This window comes from Pituophis catenifer, unplaced genomic scaffold (genome assembly GCF_029215685.1).
Source record: "Pituophis catenifer annectens isolate HBS135680 unplaced genomic scaffold, rPitCat1.0.hap2 SCAF_1, whole genome shotgun sequence".
Lineage (NCBI taxonomy): Eukaryota > Metazoa > Chordata > Lepidosauria > Squamata > Colubridae > Pituophis > Pituophis catenifer.
In genome coordinates, this window is record NW_027256881.1 from 116,673,753 (window position 1) to 116,695,343 (window position 21,591).

The 21,591-nt window shown below is 40.2% G+C and overlaps 1 protein-coding gene across 1 annotated transcript in view; it reads left to right on the forward strand.

The window, feature by feature from the left end:
* Positions 1-21,591, forward strand: part of COL12A1 (collagen type XII alpha 1 chain) — a 121,094-nt gene that overhangs the window by 68,875 nt on the left and 30,628 nt on the right. The window contains exons 36-49 of the mRNA XM_070932902.1: positions 1,144-1,286; positions 3,153-3,282; positions 4,023-4,142; positions 4,379-4,525; positions 9,021-9,137; positions 10,391-10,537; positions 11,567-11,641; positions 12,103-12,242; positions 12,657-12,780; positions 12,969-13,112; positions 14,098-14,262; positions 17,021-17,059; positions 17,164-17,302; positions 20,842-20,984. Coding sequence (XP_070789003.1) covers positions 1,144-1,286; positions 3,153-3,282; positions 4,023-4,142; positions 4,379-4,525; positions 9,021-9,137; positions 10,391-10,537; positions 11,567-11,641; positions 12,103-12,242; positions 12,657-12,780; positions 12,969-13,112; positions 14,098-14,262; positions 17,021-17,059; positions 17,164-17,302; positions 20,842-20,984 — 1,773 coding nt within the window. The remainder of the gene's footprint in view (positions 1-1,143; positions 1,287-3,152; positions 3,283-4,022; positions 4,143-4,378; positions 4,526-9,020; positions 9,138-10,390; positions 10,538-11,566; positions 11,642-12,102; positions 12,243-12,656; positions 12,781-12,968; positions 13,113-14,097; positions 14,263-17,020; positions 17,060-17,163; positions 17,303-20,841; positions 20,985-21,591) is intronic.

Sequence of the window (21,591 nt, forward strand, 5' to 3'; positions counted from 1 at the left end):
CACACATTGCTGGCTGTATCACTGACCATTTTATTTCAATTAGTGGGAAATAAATGTCTAAAATTTCTATGAAGCTTATTTTATGATCATTCCACTATCTGTTGATTTGGCCATTCCAGAGTGGGCATTGTTCCTATTTAGCTGGTAAAAGTTGAATAAACATTGAATAAATGTATAATTCTCACTTGACCAGTTTTAATTTTTATTTTACTAAATGCAATTATTTTAGTTGAATTATTATAATGATAGTTTCTGAAGCCATTAACAGTTATATATTGAACATTCATCAGGATTATGAAACCAGATTAACCCAAAGCTATTCTACAAGGATATAACAAATCAAAAACGTTCACAATTTCAAACTTAGAAGGGATAATCAGATTGGATTGTAAAAATAAATTTTATTAATTTAGCCACTTTGGAAAATTCAATGATTTATTTAATACCTGCTGTTATCTAGCAGGTTAAATCAGTGAAGTTAAGAAGAATAATTTTAGCTGTCCATACTCATAATTGTTCGGTATCCATACTACTCTGATTCAAGACCTAGTTATCATCAAAAGCAGTGCATTTTTCAACTGAGCATCATTTGAAAATTATTGAGTTAGAATCAGCCAATGGAATTAATTGACGCACAAAGTCAATTCGTTAATGTTAAGGTTATGCAAAATATTCTGTGTACAGAACTTCTGGTTTCAGATGGGCTGTTGCCAAAAAAAACATGCATATTGTATGTGTCTGTTGCATGCGTGGAATGAAACAGCTGGTTTTTTACCAAGTAGGGAAAAAGCCAGGAAGGCTAAGAAGAGGTTGAGAAGCAAGAGAAGAAATAATTGGGGATTGCTGGGCAAATGAGAGATGCAGTGCCAGGACTTACAAAGTGGAGGAGGGGAGAAGTACCCCATCTGGATTGTCTTTTATCCAAAATCCAGAACAACCAGAATGTTCCAAGTTTCAGTTCTTCCAAACTGTGGCTGATCCAAAATAGTTTTGCACAATCCCCGAAATGCAATTATTTGTTCTGGATTCGAAAAACATAATTTCCCCCTTTTGTCCAAGCCCCTGTAAAGTATTTGCCGGGCCCATGCTTTGAGAAGATTACTACACTGGATTTATTTTATATTTAATGTTTATTTGTCTTAGTGCCTCGTAGTGGACCCAGGAACATAAGAGTATTTGACCCAACCACAAACAGTCTTTCTGTTCAGTGGGATCATGCAGATGGACCTGTCCAGCAATATAGAATTATATATAGTCCTCTTTCTGGGGACCCCATAGATGAATATGTAAGTTCATATTTTCTTTAATATATATAATAGGTGATTCACTATTACTTTGCTGCTGCAAAGTAATGATTGCATTTAACTGTAAAATTTCATTGCCTTTATTGTGTGGAAGTTGTTGAATGAAAAATGAAATGACAAATACTGTTTTCTCATTGCAAGATTTACAAGGTGTCATGTCCTGTATATCCAAGACAAGGCTACTCAATTACACGTAGACAATACTTTCTTGGAAGAAATACATATACTGTATTTTTCGGAGTATAAAATGCACTCCCCCCCCCCAAAAGAGGGTGAAAATTTGGATGCGTCTCATACATCGAATGTAGCCCCGCCCACCCAACGGCCCCCCACTTTTTTGGAGCTTTTGGAAGCTGCAAATGCAGCCTCTCAAACAGCCCCCAAAAGGTCCGTTTGAGAGGCTGCCTTTGCAAAGAGAAGCTCCTTTGCAAATGCAGCCTCCCAAACGGAGAGCCTCTCAAGCAGAATTTTTTTTTCCTCTCCCAAAAATAAGATGCGTCTTACACTCCGGAGCGTCTTATACTCCAAAAATTACAGTAACTATTTTTTCAGTCTTCATGTTCCTCAGTGAAGCTAATTTTACAGATTTTAGCATTTCAAACTGTCTACTGGAAAGGGCAAAACTATTTCATCCTCTGAAATAAAACTATTAAAAATAGATCATGCCCTATTGCAATCCGTAGGCTAGATTCCATCACATTTAGATTAATTATGGTATGCTTGTTCCACTGATTTAACTGGGTTTAAAAAGCCCATCTGCAACCTACTATGAGGGCATTTTAACCCACACGGTAATCTTCACCTAAACATCAGAGATATTCTGGTTGCTTGCACCTGACACTACTTCTGAAAAAACTTGCCAACTAAACTGCAGGGACTTGTCTAGGCAGTCTCTGAGAACCAGACATTGAACAACAACAACAACAAAAAAAACCCTAGCTCAAGAGCAGAAAGTATAAGCAGGGATTACTTTTGTAATCTGTACAAAGGTGATCAAGAATGAGAAGATACATATTTGTAGAAGCAAATTCTGTCCACCTCAATGGAAGGATAATTTCAGTTGATTATCATTCACTTCTAATGACCGTCATATATCTGTGTTTTATAAACATGAGCAGCAGGAATGAGTTTTGGCTCTCAATTTTTGTTTTGGGCATTCTTCCAATTTTTAAAATAATTTATAACTTCCTATTCCAAATTTAGCAGCAAAACTTTAACATTATAGTTTAGCCAGCTTATTTCCCATAGGGAGGTTAAAGGCATATGTTCTGTTGACTTCTGTACAAAAAAAAATACTCAGGCATAGTTGGTTATGATTATTACTTATTTTTGAATGAACCTATATTTTTTGTTATATGAGTACTATACTTGAAGAAAATATATGCTGGTGTGGTGTAAAAAGTAAAAACATTAATGGCCAATCCGTGGGCAATAAAAGGATATTAATGCTTGTTGTATTGTATTGTTTTATTATTGACTTTATGATATACATTATATTACTGTGGTCTAATTACAATGCACAGTGATCGAGGCAGTATACAATCTAAATAAAATAAAAACAAATAAATTTGAATTACTGAACTATATTTTAGTCTTCATGTTTGAGCCTGTATCTAGTTCCATCTTTGGATGACTTTTACCATTATACTGTTAATATGCAATTTAATACAAATGGTGACAGGCATAACTCCTCCACAGGTGGTTAATGTGATGGCTGGACCAAAATAAAAGTTTATCTTCTTCTTTGGTCCAGTCTGTTTACATACTACAACTTATATGATTGGTAAATTATTAATAATTTCTAATTTACTAATTGTACAATATTTCCCTGGTTGTAATTTGTTTTAGACAACAGTACCTGGAAGAATAAACACTGTATTGCTACAGCCTTTGCAGTCAGATACACCTTATAAAATTACAGTTGTAGCAGTTTATGATGATGGAGATGGTGGACAAGTGACAGGAAATGGAAAAACAGGTATATTTAATATAACTGTTATCTCATTGCTCTTTTTGATTTTACATAATAAAGTTCAGCCGACACTGAAGGAGACCTTAAAGTCTTTAAAAGAAAAAATATATAGAATTACTGTCCTTCAAATTACTCCTCCAAACTAGTTAAAGTAGCTTTGTAAAGCCTAGTGGCTATGAGGAAAATTTGCCATTTGTCAACCAAAGTTGAAAAAAATCTTAACATAGTATATTAGGTGAACTCTGAAAGTATCCATTACATTTCTGAAAATATTTATTAAAAATATTTGAACAAATGCCATATATATGATACAAATTACCTATAGTGAAAGATTGACATTTAACTTATTAATTTTATACCCGGTATTCAATTCTAAATGAGGCACATGTAGCTAAATCTCTTGCTGATTCTAATAATAACATATTTACACTCAGTTATATCATCTGAGTTATTACTGCATGTATTCTCAGAGCAAAGTAAATAATTTCCTATGCACACCATTGGAATTTTCTAAAAAAAAAAAAAAAAAAAAGGCTGATTTTGACAATAAAATAGTGCTCAAAGTATTTTTTAATTTAGGTTTTAATTTAGGATCCAAAATTATAAATTAATTTTATTTATTTATTTTAGTATGGAAGTTTTAGCCTTTCACAATTTTGAAAGAAGTAAAAAAATAGACTTGGCATTAGAGTTTATCAAATGCCTTTTTCCTAACTTAATGCATTTTATTTTATTTTATTTTTTAGTTGGGCTGCTTTCTCCTCAGAATATTCGTATATCTGATGAATGGTATACTCGATTCAGAGTGGCCTGGGATCCTGTCCCATCTCCTATCTTAGGATACAAAATTGTGTATAAAGTTGCAGGTAAGATTACGAATATGGCTTTGAGGCTGAATATTATCGGCGCCTTTCAATAATTGTTATCAAAGCAGGCTTTGCTGTAGTTTTACAAGAGAGGCCTCTACTTAACATTCCCAGAGAATTGCTGTCAGCAACATAGGAATTCTCAGTTGGAGGATTGTCTGGCTCATTATAAAGCAGTTTTAATGCATAGGACTGCACATTAACATTCTTTTTCATATTTTTTTTCTTCTTCTAAGGTTCCGATGAGCCCATGGAAGTGTTTGTTGGAGAGGTGACTTCATATACTTTACACAACTTATTGCCTAGTACTTCTTATGATGTGAAAGTATTTGCTCAGTACGAGTCTGGACTTAGCGAACCTTTGGTTGATCAAGGCACCACACGTAAGACCAAAGATCTCCCTCCCCCATATATTAATGCTGACATGAGAATACTAATGATTGCAGCAAGGAGACTTGATCTCTTAAAATTTGTCTGCTCGGTAGAAAAGATACATTTCTTGAAGAAAGCTATGTTGAGCTTTCGGAGAACATGCCATTGTTCAAGAAATGGTCAATCCCTAAATCATTGTGGGAGAAATCATTGTCCAAGAAATGTTCAATCCTTAAATCATTGTGGGTCATTTTAACATCGTGCTGTTATCTCTGCGTTTAACTGGATGAAACATGTCAATTTTCCTAAAACAGCGGTGTCCTTTATATAAATATATGATGGCAGTATCATGCTACAGGTCGATTTTGAATGAATATTGAATATCAAATTGTGTTTCAATGCTGTATAATAAGTGGAAGATCTGTAAAGCGTTTTGACTTGATAATTAATGCTGGAATTTCCATGTATTGGGATTTCAAGCAGATTTTTTTTTTCTGAAAAAGAAGAGTGCAGTCTGTCTATTTTTGAATCAGCTCTGATTCCTGGATGGCCTGATGTCATTATTTATTTATTTATTTATTTATTTATTTATTTATTTATTTGTTTGTTTAAATTTCTATACCGCCCTTCTCCAAATAGGACTCAGGGCGGTGCACAGCCTAAGTAAAAACAAAGCATACAAAATTTAAAAAACAGTATTAAAATAATTAGATATTCTGGCCGTAAATTAAAACAACCCAATTTAAAACCAATTTAAAATTTAGCTCAAGCCAGCCCAGCTAGTTGAAATAAATAAGTTTTCAGGGCCCGACGAAAAATCCGGAGGTCTGTTATTATACGTAACTCCGGGGGAAGGTTATTCCAGAGGGTGGGCACCGTCACAGAGAAGGCTCTCCCCCTGGGGGTCGCCAGCCGACATTGTCTGGCGGACGGCACCCTGAGGAGGCCCACTCTGTGCGAGCGTACTGGCCGGTGGGAGGCTATTGGTGGCAGTAGGCGGTCTCGTAAGTACCCCGGCCCTAAGCCATGGAGCGCTTTAAAGGTGGTCACCAACACCTTGAAGCGCACCCGGAAGACCACCAGGAGCCAGTGCAGCTCGCGCAGGAGAGGTGTCACATGGGAGCGCCTCGTCGCCCCCATAATCCCCCGCGCGGCCGCATTCTGGACCAGCTGGAGCCTCCGGGTGCACCCCAGGGGGAGCCCCATGTAGAGAGCGTTGCAGTAGTCCAGGCGGGAAGTGACTAGTGCCTGAGTGACTGTGCGTAGAGAGCCCCGATCTAGAAAGGGGCGCAACTGGCGTATCAGGTGAACCTGATAAAAAGCCCCCCTGGCCACGGCCGTCAAATGGTCTTCTAAAGACAGCCGTGCGTCCAGGAGGACGCCCAAGTTGCGAGCCCTCTCCGTGGGGGCGAGTGATTCGCCCCCAATAGCCAGCGATGGCGTCAGCTGGCTATATCGGGACGCTGGAAGCCACAGCCAGTCGGTCTTGGAGGGGTTGAGTCGGAGCCTGTTTCTCCCCATCCAGGCCCGCACGGCCTCCAGGCACTGGGACATCACTTCAAGGGCATCGTTGGGGTGGCCTGGGGTGGAGATGTACAGCTGGGTGTCATCAGCGTACTGATGGAACTACACCCCGAAGCCACGGATGATCTCACCCAGCGGCTTTACATAAATGTTGAACAGAAGGGGCGAGAGGACCGACCCTTGTGGCACCCCACAAGCAAGATGCCTCGGGGTCGACCGCTGCCCCCCCGTCAACACAGATTGCGACCGGTCAGAGAGGTAGGAGGAGAACCACCGCAGAACGATGCCCCCCACCCCCAACCCCGCCAACCGGTGCAACATGATACCATGGTCGATGGTATCAAAAGCTGCTGAGAGGTCTAACAGGACCAGGATAGAGGAGCAACCCCTATCCCGAGCCCTCCAGAGATCATCCACCAACGCGACCAATGCCGTTTCCGTGCTGTGCCCAGGTCGGAAGCCGGACTGGAGCGGGTCTAGATAGACAGTTTCATCCAGGTACCGGGGAAGCTGTTGTGCTACCACACTCTCAACAACCTTCGCAACAAAGCGAAGGTTGGAGACTGGACGATAGTTAGCCAAAACAGCCGGATCCAGAGAGGGCTTCTTGAGGAGGGGCCTCACAACCGCTTCTTTCAAAGCGGCCGGCAGGACCCCTTCACTCAAAGAAGCGTTAACAATCTTCTGGAGCCAGCCTCGTGTCACCTCCCGGGAAGCCAGTACCATCCAGGAGGGACACGGGTCCAATAAACATGTGGTCGCGTTCAGCCGTCCCAGGACCCTGTCCATGTCCTCGGGAGCCACAGGATCGAACTCCCCCCAGATAACACTCTCAAGACCTGCCTCAGTCATCCCGTCCGGACATACCCAGTCAGAGGCCAGCCCTTCCCGAATCTGAGCGATTTTGTCATACAGATACTGCACAAAGTCCTCAGCTCGGCCCTGCAAGGGGTCATCCCGCGCTTCCAGATGGAGGAGGGAGCGGGTCACCCTAAACAGGGCGGCCGGGCGATTATCTGATGACGCGATAAGAGCGGCAAAATAGCTAGATTTTGCCGCTTTTATTGCCACTAGGTAGGTCTTAATATGAGACCTCACCAGTGTTCGGTCGGATTCGGAGCGGCTGGTCCTCCAACTACTCTCCAGGCGTCTTTTCCGGCGCTTCATCTCCCTAAGCTCCTCGGAGAACCAAGGAGCTAGGTGAGTTCGGTGCTGGGTCAGAGGCCGCAAAGGCACGACACGGTCCAAGGCCCCGGCAGCCGCACTATCCCAGGCGGCCACCAGGTCCTCAGCCGAGTCGTGAGCCAGAGTCTCAGGAAATGGCCCAAGCTCCATCTGGAACCTATCAGGGTCCATCAGGCGCCTGGGGCGGAACCACCTGGTCGGTCCCGCCTCCCTGCGGCGGGGTGCAGCGGTTAGAAAGTCCAGTCGAAGGAGCGAGTGGTCAGACCATGACAAGGGTTCGATGACTATATCCCCTGTATCAAGGCCACTCGACCACTGACCAGAGACAAAAACTAAGTCCAGAGTGTGTCCACCCATGTGAGTGGGGTCATGAATTAACTGAGTAAGGTCCATGGCCATCATGGAAGCCATGAACTCCTGAGCCACCTCAGACGTTTCGCCGACAGATGGCAGGTTGAAATCCCCCATGACTAGAAGTCTGGGGGTACCAACCGCCACCTCAGCTATGACGTTGAGCAGCTCAAGCAGGGCCGTTGCCACGCGGCAGGGAGCCAGGTACGTGATCAACAAGCCCATCTGTACTCCACGACCCCATCTCACAAAAAGGGACTCACATCCGGCTATCTGTGGAACAGTGGTCTCCCTCGGATCAAGACTTTCCTTTATAATAACCGCCACCCCCCCCACCCCTGCCCTGAGCTCTCGGCTGATGGAATGCTCGGAAACCTGGTGGGCACATATCCACGAGGGGAACCCCCCCCTCATGGCCCAACCAGGTCTCCGTAATACCTGCCAGGTATATAGATGTAGCTCTCCACCTATAACTCTGCTTTACACATTTGCATGTGCCTGAATACGAATAAATTTATAAATTAGGTGAAATTAATCTACAATAGTCTGAATAAAGCTTTGTCCACTTTCTGTGGTATTATAAAATATTCTTAATCAGTGCTGAATAGGATTACCAGATATCTGAAAAAAGCAAAGGACATGGAGAATTGGAAAGGGAGAGAAATTGGAGAGGGGGAGTAGAACACAGTAACCGTTTAATTTTCTTGACAAATTTGACAAAAATTACAGTGAAACATTGTAAAAAAAAGAGTACTTAGACCTATCTGTATATGAAACTACTTTTTCTGGCATCAGAAAGACTGGTTTCAGAAGGTTCCTTGGTGCTCTGTGAACTTGGTTGTTTTCTTGTAGACATTTCATTACCTAACCAAACTAGGTTACATCATCGCTGCAACACTAGTACTGATGATGTTACCTAGTTTGGGTAATGGAACGTCTACAAGAAAACAACCAATCTCAGAGAGCACCAAGGACCCTTCATTTCAACCATGAGCTACAAATATTCTCCTTTATTGAGACTGGTTTCTTAATGGCAGATATGTGCTAGAGCCAGTTAAGAGACAAAAGCCTTCAATGTGTAACTGATTAAGGTCTTGTCAGTTTCAGGTAGTAGCCAAGCCACTGATTGGAGTTCTACCTAATCATCTAATTAGGGTCACAAAGGAGAGCTTGTTATCTTGTGATTAGCATTTATTAGGGAAGCATTGAGCTGCACAAAAGCTGCTCAGGAATAGATTGCTTCTCAAAAATCCAGGTAATATTTAATTGTAAGGTTATGCCTGCCAGACTAAGTATATGTGGAAAAAGAGGAGAATATGTTTGCTTTTGGCCAGATATCTGGTAACTCTAGTGCTGAAAGACTTAACATAAATTGTCATAATCATAGAGTTTTATCTAGTTTACACCCAAATGATTAATTGTTTTTTTTTCTTTTATTTTCCATAGTGTATTTGAATGTTACAGATCTAACAACTTACAAGGTGGGATGGGACACTTTCTGTATCAAATGGTCAGCGCATCGGTCAGCCACTTCTTACAGACTGAAGCTAAATCCAGCCGATGGTAATTATGGTTTTAGATGAAATATTGGTTACATGTCATGACTAATTTACAAAATATCTATTGATCCTTTTTAATTATTTAGCATATTTGAAATACATTGTTCATCACCCAAATCTCCATGGATTGGAGATGCTATAAATAATGTCAATAAATAAGTATGAAGTGTTGCTTTCAGCAAAAGAGGCATTATTTCAACTGCAGGACAGCTGTTTCTTCTTTCATATCCTTGCTGCCTTTCTGAATTTGTCACAATTATTCAAAATGTGCATATGATCATCAAATGCCCAATAAGGTATCAGTTTATTATAAATGTCATTTACCTGATTTGAACAAACTTTGCCCCAAATGGCCCTTCATTTATATTTTTCCGTACTATTACAATTCAGTAATTTATCAATACAGACTATGTCTTGTTGCTGCAAATAATGCTTTGAACAAACTTTGCCCCAAATGGCCCTTCATTTATATTTTTCCGTACTATTACAATTCAGTAATTTATCAATACAGACTATGTCTTGTTGCTGCAAATAATGCTTCCTATTTATTGCATAATATGAATAAATAATTTTGAAATGTTGCAAAAACAGAATATGTTACAAGGCCAAAAAGTACTTTTATTTCCTGTTTTACTTTGAAAAAAGAAGGTATATATGAGCATTAAGGAACTCTGAAGCAGATGAAGATAAGTATTAAATTTAACTCTCCTGCATCATAATTAAGAATATTGCTTACTTAAGCTATTCTTTCTTTCTGTGCTGTTGTAGAAGTCAGCTATTTCATACCTTGTCTTTCTCACATTCTGGCAATTCACCAGCCTACATACAGAATCGCTGTGGTTTAGAAGATTAAAAACAAAAAATAAAAAACAACCCCCTCCCCCCATAAAGCTGGTAGTGGCCTATAACAATTTCACTTCTTCATGACATATATTATGTCGTGGAGAGTCATGTGGCACAGTGGTTAGAATGCAGTATTGCAGACTAATTCTGCTGACTGTCGACTTCCAGCAGTTCAGCATTCCCACTGGCTCAAGGTTGACTCAGCCTTCCATCCTTCCAAGGTTGGTAAAATGAGGACCTAGATTGTTGGGGGCAATATGCTGACTCTAAACCACTTAGAGAGGTGTTGTAAAGCACTGTGAAGCGGTACATAAATCTAAGTGCTATTGATATTATATCAATATACTGCTTACAAACATTTATGTGTACGTAAGGTCCTACAAATTAAGCATTTTTCTTCTCACTTGTTTACAGGATCTAGAGGTCAAGAAATAACAGTGCGTGGCTCAGAAACCAGTCACTGTTTTACTGGGCTTTCACCTGATACCGAATATAATGCTACTGTCTTTGTTCAGACTCCAAATCTTGAAGGTCCTCCAGTCTCTACAAAAGAACGCACATGTAAGTCCAAGATGACAAGAACAGCAATAACAAAACCAAAACAACTTTAGAGAATCCAGAAAGAATGTTTTTTCAAACAAACCAGCTTCTCTTCATTCATGAATTGAAAAAAACAAATGTATTTTTTTGTGACTTGCCATACTGTCAGGATTTCAGAAAACAGCTGGATTCCAATCTTCACATTCTGCTTACCAGACAAAAATAGCTTTGTTCATGTGGCTAAGCCATACCTGGGAGTCTTGGGGCTTTGTATGATAAGTGGATCATCCATCATGCCTAATACAGTATTACACTTAAATGAAGCCATTCTGGAATATTTAACAAACTGTGGCTTAAAAAAAGTTTACAATACTTGTTGCATTGCAGAGGACGTTTGCTTTATAATTACTCAGTGTGAGTTTCTTGTCAGTAAAGCTGAATAGTTTGAGAAGAGAAAACAATCCTTGCTACCTATGTCTATTGTGTTAGGAGTTTGATATTTTTCAATCTCTTCCGATTCCTTACCTTTTTTGCAGGGCAAAATGGTTAAGTTTTACAGATATGAGATAGTTACATATTATTTTTAAGGCAACATTTCAAACACAGCATCGTGAAAGTACAATCCACTCACAAGTCATGAGCAAGGAAGATGGTTTACAAGGAACATCAAAGATGATCCCTCCTGTTTTATCTTTCACCCATCCCCTATCCTATCCTTGAGGGTAACAGATATGGAGAAGGGGCACAGGATGGAGCAGAAAAGACCATTCAGCAATGTACATGCTTCCTCCTCCACTAGTATTCTAGTGGAGGATGAACTAGGTGATTACTAGTTCTAGTAATAAGGTGGCCATGGTGATAGGACTTCAAAGTCCTTGAAACATGTTTGAGCTATTGTTTAGGAGACAGGAGGATCCAAACTTCTGCTGGAACATGTTGATAAATTTCTAAGCACTGATCCGCCAAGGGCGCAGCTTGCTATAGCTTTCTTCCTCTTGTGTTATATCCCAGCTTTAAAAAATGCAAAATATTTTAATTGATTTCCTTTAGTAATCAAGCCAACTGAACCTCCAACGCAACCTCCAACGCCACCTCCACCTCCAACAATCCCACCTGCACGGGATGGTAAGTGTTTGCTTTTTGATGTCTATAAGATCTAAAAACTGTGGGGAATTAAGAGTTCTGGAATTTATCTTGATTCAAAGAACTATAATTAACAGTAATGATAGCTTGTAAACAATGAAGTAAGTTCTGCTCAAAAAGGCATTTATTCATTTCCCTATTTTTTGTGTATTTATGCATTCAAGTTAGCATTTTATATTTTGTTTTGGGAACAAATTTGGGGTACATGTCTTTTATTTAAATCCAAACAGAGAAAGTTTTTCAGACAGCTTTTGCATAGCAAAACAGAATATTAGAGTTAGAAGGGACCTTAGAGGACTTCTAGTCCAACCCCCTGATCAAGCAGGAGACCTTATACCATTTTAGCCAAATGGCTGTCACAGGGAAAAGTTCTAGTTACTACATCCTATTTTTTTACTGTGTTATAACTTCTAAGTCATTTCTGAATCCAATGTATCTTTTAGTATGCAAGGGAGCCAAAGCTGATATAGTCTTCCTGACTGATGCTTCTTGGAGTATTGGAGACGAAAATTTCAACAAAGTAGTGAAATTTGTTTTCAACACAATCGGGGCATTTGACCTAATAAATCCAGCTGGAATTCAGGTTAGTTCTTAAATATTAAGCAACATAAATAGTTGTTGTTGTTGTTGTTTTGCATGATATCTTTCAAGTAAGTACTTCACAGTTATAATATGGCAGTTTGAGTTTTAAAGATCCTATCACCTCTGATGAACATGAAAAAGTTAAGAGCCTTTTCATATCTTCCCTTACTTTTTCTTCTTTACCTTTTTAAATAGTCCTATTGTAACAATTCTCTAAATAACAGAGTAATTGGAAAAAGAAGTCAGGCACATTTTTAAAAACCCATAATTATTATTAACAAAAAGGATGTGCTTGTATAGATGTAAGATTTACACATGTCTAAGATATACAAGATTATAGAATATGAGCTGTTGAACCGTATTTTCTTCAACAATATAACATTACACTTTTGGGTTGGGTTTTTTTCCATTTTAGGTTTCCTTTGTGCAATACAGTGATGATCCAAAATCTGAGTTCCATTTGAACACATATTATGATAAGGCCCAGGCCCTGGGAGCTCTTCAGTATATTCAATACAGAGGAGGGAACACAAGAACAGGTAATTTTGTACAACTTCTGAATATTAGTTTCCAGGGATAAGGTTTTCTCATATTATTACTGCATAGGTTTTAACTTAGAATGTATTCCAGGGTTCGTTCCCCCCCACCCCCACCCCCTCAAACCCACTCCTTCCAAAGTAGTGGTTTTATGTGGATGATCTAAATGAAACTCTTTCTTGATTCACAGGAAAGGCACTTGCATTTATCAAAGAAAAGGTGCTTACATGGGACAAAGGCATGAGGAAAGGAGTTCCCAAAGTCCTTGTTGTCGTAACAGATGGTCGGTCACAAGATGAAGTGATGAAAGCCGCAGCTGTCATACAGCAGTCTGGTGAGCCACATTTAGATGGCGGGGTTTAATGGGAGCATAATTCTACAGTCTTTATATAATATCGGACTCTGTATCATGATTGACTGATTGATATATACAGTTCGGACTGAGTGCTTCATAGCCACTTGTGCCTGAACTAGTGCCTTGTTTAGAGTGCATGTAAATCCTCGGTTTATGACTATAGCGGAGCCTGCCTTTTCTGGTTGTAAGTCATGATGGTCATAACATAGGGCATCATGTGGCCAACCCAATTTTACTACTTTTATTTGAGGCGGTCATTAAGTAAATACATGGTCATTAAGAAACCCATTGTTCATTATGGGGTCTTTTTGCTGCAAACCTGAAGTAAATGTGGGTTTTTGGCAAAAATGTAAATTCTGGTCACATGACTGCAAGACACTACAAATGGCCATAAAAATGAGGGAGGTCATAGTGGCTGTAGGAACCTGAGAATGGCGTTGTAAGTTCCTTTTGGAAGTCCATCATAACTGAACAGTCACTAAGCAACCAGTTGTAAGGTGAGGACTACCTGTACTGCCTATCTATGTATGATATATTTCCATCATTTACCCTGCCTTTTATTACTTTATAAATTCCTCAAGGCAATGAACGTATCTAATACTCCTTCCTCTTCCTATGAACCCCTAAAACAACAACCTCATGAGATGGGTTGAACCAAGAGAGAGTGTGTGGTAGGCCCAAAACAACCCAACTGGCTTTTGTGCCAAAGTGGGACTAGAATTCATATTTTCCTGGTTTCTACATCAGCAACTCCACCACTACACCAGTCTGGCTCTCAGTATTGATAATGCAACTTTGACTTCCTCCCTAAGATTTCCCTGAGAGCTGTAATCTCCATGTACCTGGGCAGTATCAGGTTGTTGCCTTAATAGGATGGGTCACTGAGCATTATTTTTTTTCCTAGAAGAACTTGGAGAAACTTCCCAGGTCCATATTATTTCAACCATTGTTATTGTCTTTGCAGGTTTCAGTGTATTTGTTATTGGTGTAGCTGATGTTGATTACCATGAACTAGCCAAAATTGCAAGTCAGCCAAGTGAACGTCATGTCTTTATAGTTGACGACTTTGATGCTTTTGAAAAGATTGAAGATAACCTTATCACATTCGTTTGTGAGACAGCTACCTCAAGTGAGTAAAATAATCTCTTTTTTTTCAGGATAGGTTAACACATTTAATACAGTGTAAAATACAATGAAAACATATCTAGTAATTTGTTAAGGAAAATATATTTTTCCTTGCTGTTATATAATCAGAAAGGAAGAATCAGTAGTGGAAAACGTGCTTTGCATACAGGAATTTCCAAGCATAGCCTTTGCATATTCAAATTGAGCTTGGAACAATGCTAATAGAAAACCTTGGAAAATCACTAATGATCATTAGTGAACGTTGGGAGGTTGATGGACTAAAATTCTGACTCTTTAGAAGTCAGCTTGCTTTTTTCCTAAAATGAGCATTAACAGGAGCACATAGCTCTTAGCCCATATTAACATTCCATGCTGTCCTTATCTTGGAGCTCTTAGCTGAGATGGAATGGCTTGTCTAATGACATATTTTGAGTTAAAACAGAGAGCAGAACATTGAGTTGAACCAGGACGTTCTATCTCTTTCTCAAACATTTTTCTGAATTTCTTCATTGCTTGTCTCTGGAGGAGAAACTTAGTCATAATCTGTATTGAGGAATCTGTCAGAATAGATAAATACACACATAGATCATTGCAGATGGTGATGAAAATGGAAATAGAAACAGATTGATGTGTGACCCTGGTAAAAAACAATTGTTAAATATATAAACTTAACTTCTCTTTGAAAACTTCCAAGTAGTAATTCCTTATCTTGGTGCCTTGAAAACAGTCTTGGCTACAAAACTCATATTGTAGAGTTACCATATTGAAGGCTTATCAGGTACTAAGCTTAATAGGCTATATTGAAGCAGGATTCTGGTGAGGCCTCAAAACCATGGCTGTGTTTGTAGACCTAACTGCGGCATACACACAAATGGTGCCATATTATTCCTCGCAAAAATCTCTGTGGACTAATTACATGCTGAGTGATAGGTCCTTTCAGATAATAATGGGGGACAATATAAGTAAGTTAAGATTAAAAAATGGCCTCCCACAAGGCTCGGTAATGGCACCTCCACTATTCAATTTCCACATATCAGATATGCCGGCAACAAGGGGATGCAAATTTGGATACACTGATCATTTGGCCATAGCAGTACAAAATAAAAATACATGGAGATAGCAGACAGCCTTCTGTCCAAAAGATCTCAAAATCTTGGAAAACTCTTCACTGACTGAAGGCTTGCTCCTAGCACCAGCAAAAAAGTAACTATGTGCTTCTACCTTAACAACAAACTAGCATATGAAGCCAGAAAGGTCTACTTAAACAGTTACTTACTTCCCTATGATACCCATCCAAAGTATCTTGGAGTAACATTGGACCAGACTCTCTCCTAAATGTAGAAAATATGGCAGCAAAAATCAAACCTAGGAACAACGTACTCCAGAAATTATGTGGAATCAAATGCAGAGCTTTAGCTGCCTCCCTCAGGTCATCGGCAATAAGGTTGGTCAACTCCACAGCAGAATGCTGTTCCCCTGTATGGCTTAACAGCTGCCAGACTAGTAAGTTAGACGCCAGAGTCAATGACACCATGAGGATTATAAGAGGATGTATTAAAATCACTCCAACTTGCTGGCTTCCTATTCTAAGCCATATAGCACCGCCAGCTTTATGAAGGCAAAATGTACTAGTGAGAGAATACATAAAAATCAGTGCATGCTGACCTTCCTCATCTATCAGATGGAAGACTTAAATCCAGGAAACCCCCACTTGCACTTGCATTTGCACATCTCCCCAACATCTTGTAACATCGATTCCCAATGGAAAGGCAAATGGGTCGCTGAATGCCCAGGCATAGGAAGACATACAAATAACCCCACAAAACAGGTGCCAGGCTTTGAACTTTCATGCTAGCAATGGATAATTTTGAATAGGATTTGCACCTCACATGGGGTCTGCTGGGACTCTCTGTATAAATGGGGCATAGTATCCTTTCCTCAGTGTGACTGCAGGGTCCAACTGTAAATCACATCGTGACCGGCTGTAAACTGAGGTTATATCTAAGAGGTGGTGCGATGGTGCAGTGGTTGGAGTGAAGTACTGCAGGCTCCTTCTGCTGACTGCCGACTGACTGCAATTTGGCAGTTCAAGTCTCACCAGGCTCAAGGTTGACTCAGCCTTCCATCCTTCCGAGGTCGGTAAAATGAGGACCCAGATTGTTGGGGGCAATAGGATGACTCTGTAAACCATTTAGAAAGGGCTGTAAAGCACTGAAAAGCGGTATATAAGTCTAAGTGCTATTGCTAAATGCTAAATACTGGTCCAGTATCTGATTTTTTTTTAATATAAACAATGCTGCACTTCAATGATTAGATCAGCAGTACCCAACCTTTCTGGCACCAGGGACCAGTTTCGTGGGAGACAATTTATCTATGGATCGGGGGGGGGGATGGTTTTGAGCTCAGCCTAGATCCCGCACGTGTGCAGATGAAGCTTCACCTGCTGCTTGCACGACCCACTTTCTAACAGGCCACGGACCAGGGGATCGGTCAGTTAGATGACCTAGAGATTGGTATTGGAACATAGATCTTTTAAACATTTTTATTGTGTTTTACTAATCTAGGTGAAATGTTAACTGCTGGTCCAGGTATAATATGCCGTATATTAAGTAAATAAATAAATGACCATATTGAAGAAAGCTAAGATTGGTGGTATTTTTAGTTCTGCATCTATGGAGGACATTTATTTGCAGGCAGCTGTGTGCTTCTAGTAACAATGTCAGTGCTCATTCATGCGGTATCTGTTTCTTTTTTTTTTCCAGCTTGTCCTCTCATGTACTTAGATGGATACACTTCGCCTGGTAAGAAATAACCCATGAATATTCCAGTTTAGTAATGTGTTACTTCACACAGTTTCTAAATCCCATAATTGTTTTTTCTGTTTTCTCTTTATTCTGACATATAGGCTTCAAAATGCTGGAAGCTTACAATTTAACAGAAAAATATTTTGCTTCAGTACCTGGAGTTTCCTTGCAGTCAGGATCTTTCCCGAGCTATGTATCATACAGGCTTCATAAAAATGCTTTTATTAGCCAGCCCACTGTGTGAGTATATTACCTTTTTTTTCTTCAAGTCTTTTCTAATTGCAGAATTGACTAGATGGTGGTTATACTGGACATAGAATTGATAGTGCTGAATGCTGAATCCTTGCTAACAACAGTGAGAAATAAAAACACAGACTACAAGATACATACAAAGACAGAAAGTGTGTATGTATACACCCTTTTGGAATCTCTCATAAGCAGGATGAAGTAAAAAAATCAGTATAGGAAATATACATAAAATAGTTACTCTATGCAATGCATTAAAATTATTTTTTAGGGTAGAGGAGAGGACTTTGGAGGGTAGAGCCGAGGACTTTGTACAGTATCTGTATGATAAAATTGCTCAGATTCGGGAACACCTGGACTCTGACGGGGTAGATTCAGGGGGGATGATGGAGGCAGGTCTTGAGAATATTATCTGGGAAGAGTTTGATTCTGTGACCCCCGAAGACGTGGACAGGATACTGAGCAGACTGAACACAGCCACATGTTTATTGGACCCGTGTCCCTCCTGGTTGGTGCTGGCCTCTCGGGAGGTTACATGAGGCTGGCTCCAGGGGATTATAAATGCTTCTTTGAGTGAGGGTGTCTTCCCCGCCGCCTTGAAAGAGGCAGTGGTGAGACCTCTCCTCAAGAAGCCTTCCCTGGACCCGGTAGTGTTGGCTAATTACCGTCCAGTCTCCAACCTTCGCTTTGTTGCGAAGGTTGTTGAGAGTGTGATAGCGCGACAGCTCCCTCAGTACCTGGATGAATCGGCTTATCTGGATCTGTTCCAGTCGGGCTTCAGGCCTGGGTACAGCATGGAAATGGCATTGGTCGCATTGGTTGATGATCTCTGGAGTGCTCGGGACAGGGGTTGCTCCTCTGTCCTGGTCCTATTAGACATCTCAGCGGCTTTTGATACCATCGAAAAGTTGAAGTGATGTCCCGGTGCCTGGAGGCTGTACGGATCTGGATGGGGAGAAACAGACTCAGGCTCAATCCATCCAAGACCGAGTGGCTGTGGTTTCCGACATCCCGATATAGTCAGTTGGTGCCATCGCTGACTATTGGGGGCGAGTCATTGGCCCCCACGGAGAGGGCTCGCAACTTGAGTATCCTCCTGGACTCACAGCTGTCTTTAGAGAGCACTTGATGGCTGTGGCCGGGAGGGCTTTTTATCAGGTTCGCCTGATTTGCCAGTTGTGTCCCTTTCTGGATCGGGACTCGTTAAATATGGTCACTCATGCCCTTGTCACTTCCCGCCTGGACTACTGCAATGCTCTCTACATGAGGCTCCCCTTGAGGATCACCCAGAGGCTCCAGCTGGTCCAGAATGCGGCCGCGCCGGTGGTTATGGCAGCGACGTAGCGCTCCCATGTGACCCCCTTCCTGCGCGAGCTGCCCTGGTTCCCGATGGTCTTCCAGGTGTGCTTCAAGATTTTGGTTACCACCTTTAGAGCGCTCCATGGCTTAGGACCGGGGCATTTATGAGACCGCCTTCTGCCACCAGTAGCCTCTCACCGACCAGTACGCTCCCATAGAGAGGGGCTTCTCAGGGTGCCGTCGGTCAAACAATGTCGACTGGCAGCCCCCAGGGGGAGAGCCTTCTCTGTGGGGACACCCGCCATCTGGAACGAGCTCCCCCCGGAGATATGGAGGATCCCGGATCTGCGCGCTTTCCGCTGTGCCCTCAAAACATTCCTATTCCAGCAGGCTGACCTGGCCTAACTTTTCTTTTAAACTGTTTTTTAAATTTTAAATTTGTCTTATAAATTGGGGTGTTTTAAATTTGTTTTCTGGACCAAATTATTTAATTGTATTTTAAATGGTTTTTTAATGTTTGTATTATATGTATTTTATCTTTTGGCTGTTCACCGCCCTGAGTCCTTCGGGAGTAGGGCGGTATATAAATTCAATAAATAATAATAATAATAATAATAATAATAATAATAATAATAATAATAATAATAATAATAATAATAATAATAATTATTATTATTTAAACCTTCTTCAAGATGGCATTTCATGATGAACTGCAACTGAGAAGGCCCTCTTTCTTATAGCCGCCGGCCTAAGCATTTGCGCAGCATTCTGAATAAAGGCTTTGAAGATTATCTGTTTGTTTTGGCATATGCATAGGAAGGAAATATCCCTTTATGTCAGTGTTTCTCAATCTTGGCAACTTTAAGATATGTGGACTTCAACTCCCAGAATTCTCCAGCCAGCACCCTTGAAGCTTTAATGGCCAACACTAAAACTTAATGTCCAGAAATTAATTGGAAAAAGCTGTTAAAAGAATTGGTTTCTTATAAAGAAGTAAGCCAATCGCATTCGTGACTTTACAGCTCTGTTATGGGATAACTGAAGCTTTAAGGCAGGTTTTGGTTATAGCCCTTATAGAGGGTGTATGATTGAGTGTATTTTTCCACTCAAGATCTGAAGGGGACATCTGCAAGTCTTTCTGCTTCTCATCCCTAGTACAATGATGGCTGTGATTACCTGCAGAGATGAATTCTAATGTTAGTGTCTGATTTACTTAAATTCCCCATTCATAGTCTAGGCCAGGGGTGGGCAATTGTGGCTCTTTTACAACCTGTGGACTTCAACTCCCAGAATTCCTGAGACAGCTTGGGAGTTGAAGTCCACAGGTTGTAAAAGAGCCACAATTGCCACCCCTGGTCTAGGCCATGGCTGTCAAACTCACGGCATCACGTTGCTGTCATGTGACATTTTCCCCATTTGTGGAGCTGGGGTGGGCGTGGCCTGCACATGACACATCTGGCCCGTGGGCCACCAGTTTGACACCCCTGGTCTAGGCAAACACCCCCAAAGCCTTTTCAATAATACCATTTGCATTAAAGAAGATCTCAGAGACTAATCTTTGGAGATCTGAGAAGAACCATTGTCAGTCTAAATAAAACTGCGTTTGGGCAGTTCTATAAAAGTGTTTATTTCTTCTGTCTTACTATATTTCTCTTTTAATTGCATTCCCAGTGCTGCTGGTCTCTTCCCCCAGATATTTTTCTTGCTGTCATCCTTGATGCACAATTGTTCTCATACAGTTTATCCTTAATCTTAAAATGAAAAATCTTATTTAATAATCTTTTGTTGATACTATGATCACTGCTGTCCTTCCCACACCCTCTCCCATTGCAGAAGAAAATTTCACCAGATTTCAGCTTGATGAAATTTAAGCTTTAAATATAATTCTAGTATATTTTCACAATAATTTTCAGTGGGTTTGAAGGAAGACCTGACTTCTAAATGCACTGAATAATATGGAGGATTTAAATTAGACTTTCTGTCTTTTGCAGGAGAAGAAGTTTAATTATTTATATATAAAGATGAACTGTTTTTGAGTCTTCAGATATTCTTTTAGGGAGATGAGTGATGAAATGGGAATCTTGAGTGCTGTTTATTAAACAACACACATTCACACAATCTTATTAACCATGACTAAGACTAAATGTTATTTATTTATTAAATTTATGTCGCCCATTTCACTGTTCTAATCATGTATTTTTTAGTGAGAGGTATGTTTCTGCTTTCTTTAATAGGGATATTCATCCAGATGGATTATCAAAGGCTTACACAATAATATTTTTATTCCGTCTTCTCTCGGAAACCTCTAATGAACCATTTGCAATTTGGCAGATAACAGACCAAAATTACAAACCAGAAGTTGGAGTTGTTCTTGACCGTAAGCCCTCTCTCCCTATGAACTATGGACCAAATGTATGAATAGAATGGACAGATGATGTTTTACTTTTTGAATATTTCAAAATATTTCTACAAAGTAAAGTAGTAAAATTTTAGTCTGACATAGTTTATTCAGTATCAGAAATCAGTTGAACAGAATATTGTTAGGCAGATTGCAGCTGATTTGCCATCGATATCCAAGTCGTATAATGTTTAGGTGGGGTTGTGAGTTACCAAGCCACAGTTATTTAATTATATGGAACAATTCAGCCAGCGCTTTGATCTGAACTTAAAAAGTGCACCTTTTTAGAGAATTAGGAAGCAACAAATTAATTTAGAGAAAGAACTCCCAGTAACCTTACCTGAACTCTAAATAATTTTTTGCAAAATTGGGGAAGAAAAAACTTTTGTTTATCTGAGTATTATTTCAGGCTTGCCTTTGTGTAGCCTGTCAGCAGTAGCAGTAAGGTTTGATAGCATTTGTGAATGTATTGGTAGATCCAAAGTATTGCTTTAGTTGATGCTATTCTACCTATATGTTAAAAAGAATAAATATACTAGGAAGTTCCACTTTCATATTTATATTGGAGAAGCTTCCTTCAGGTTGC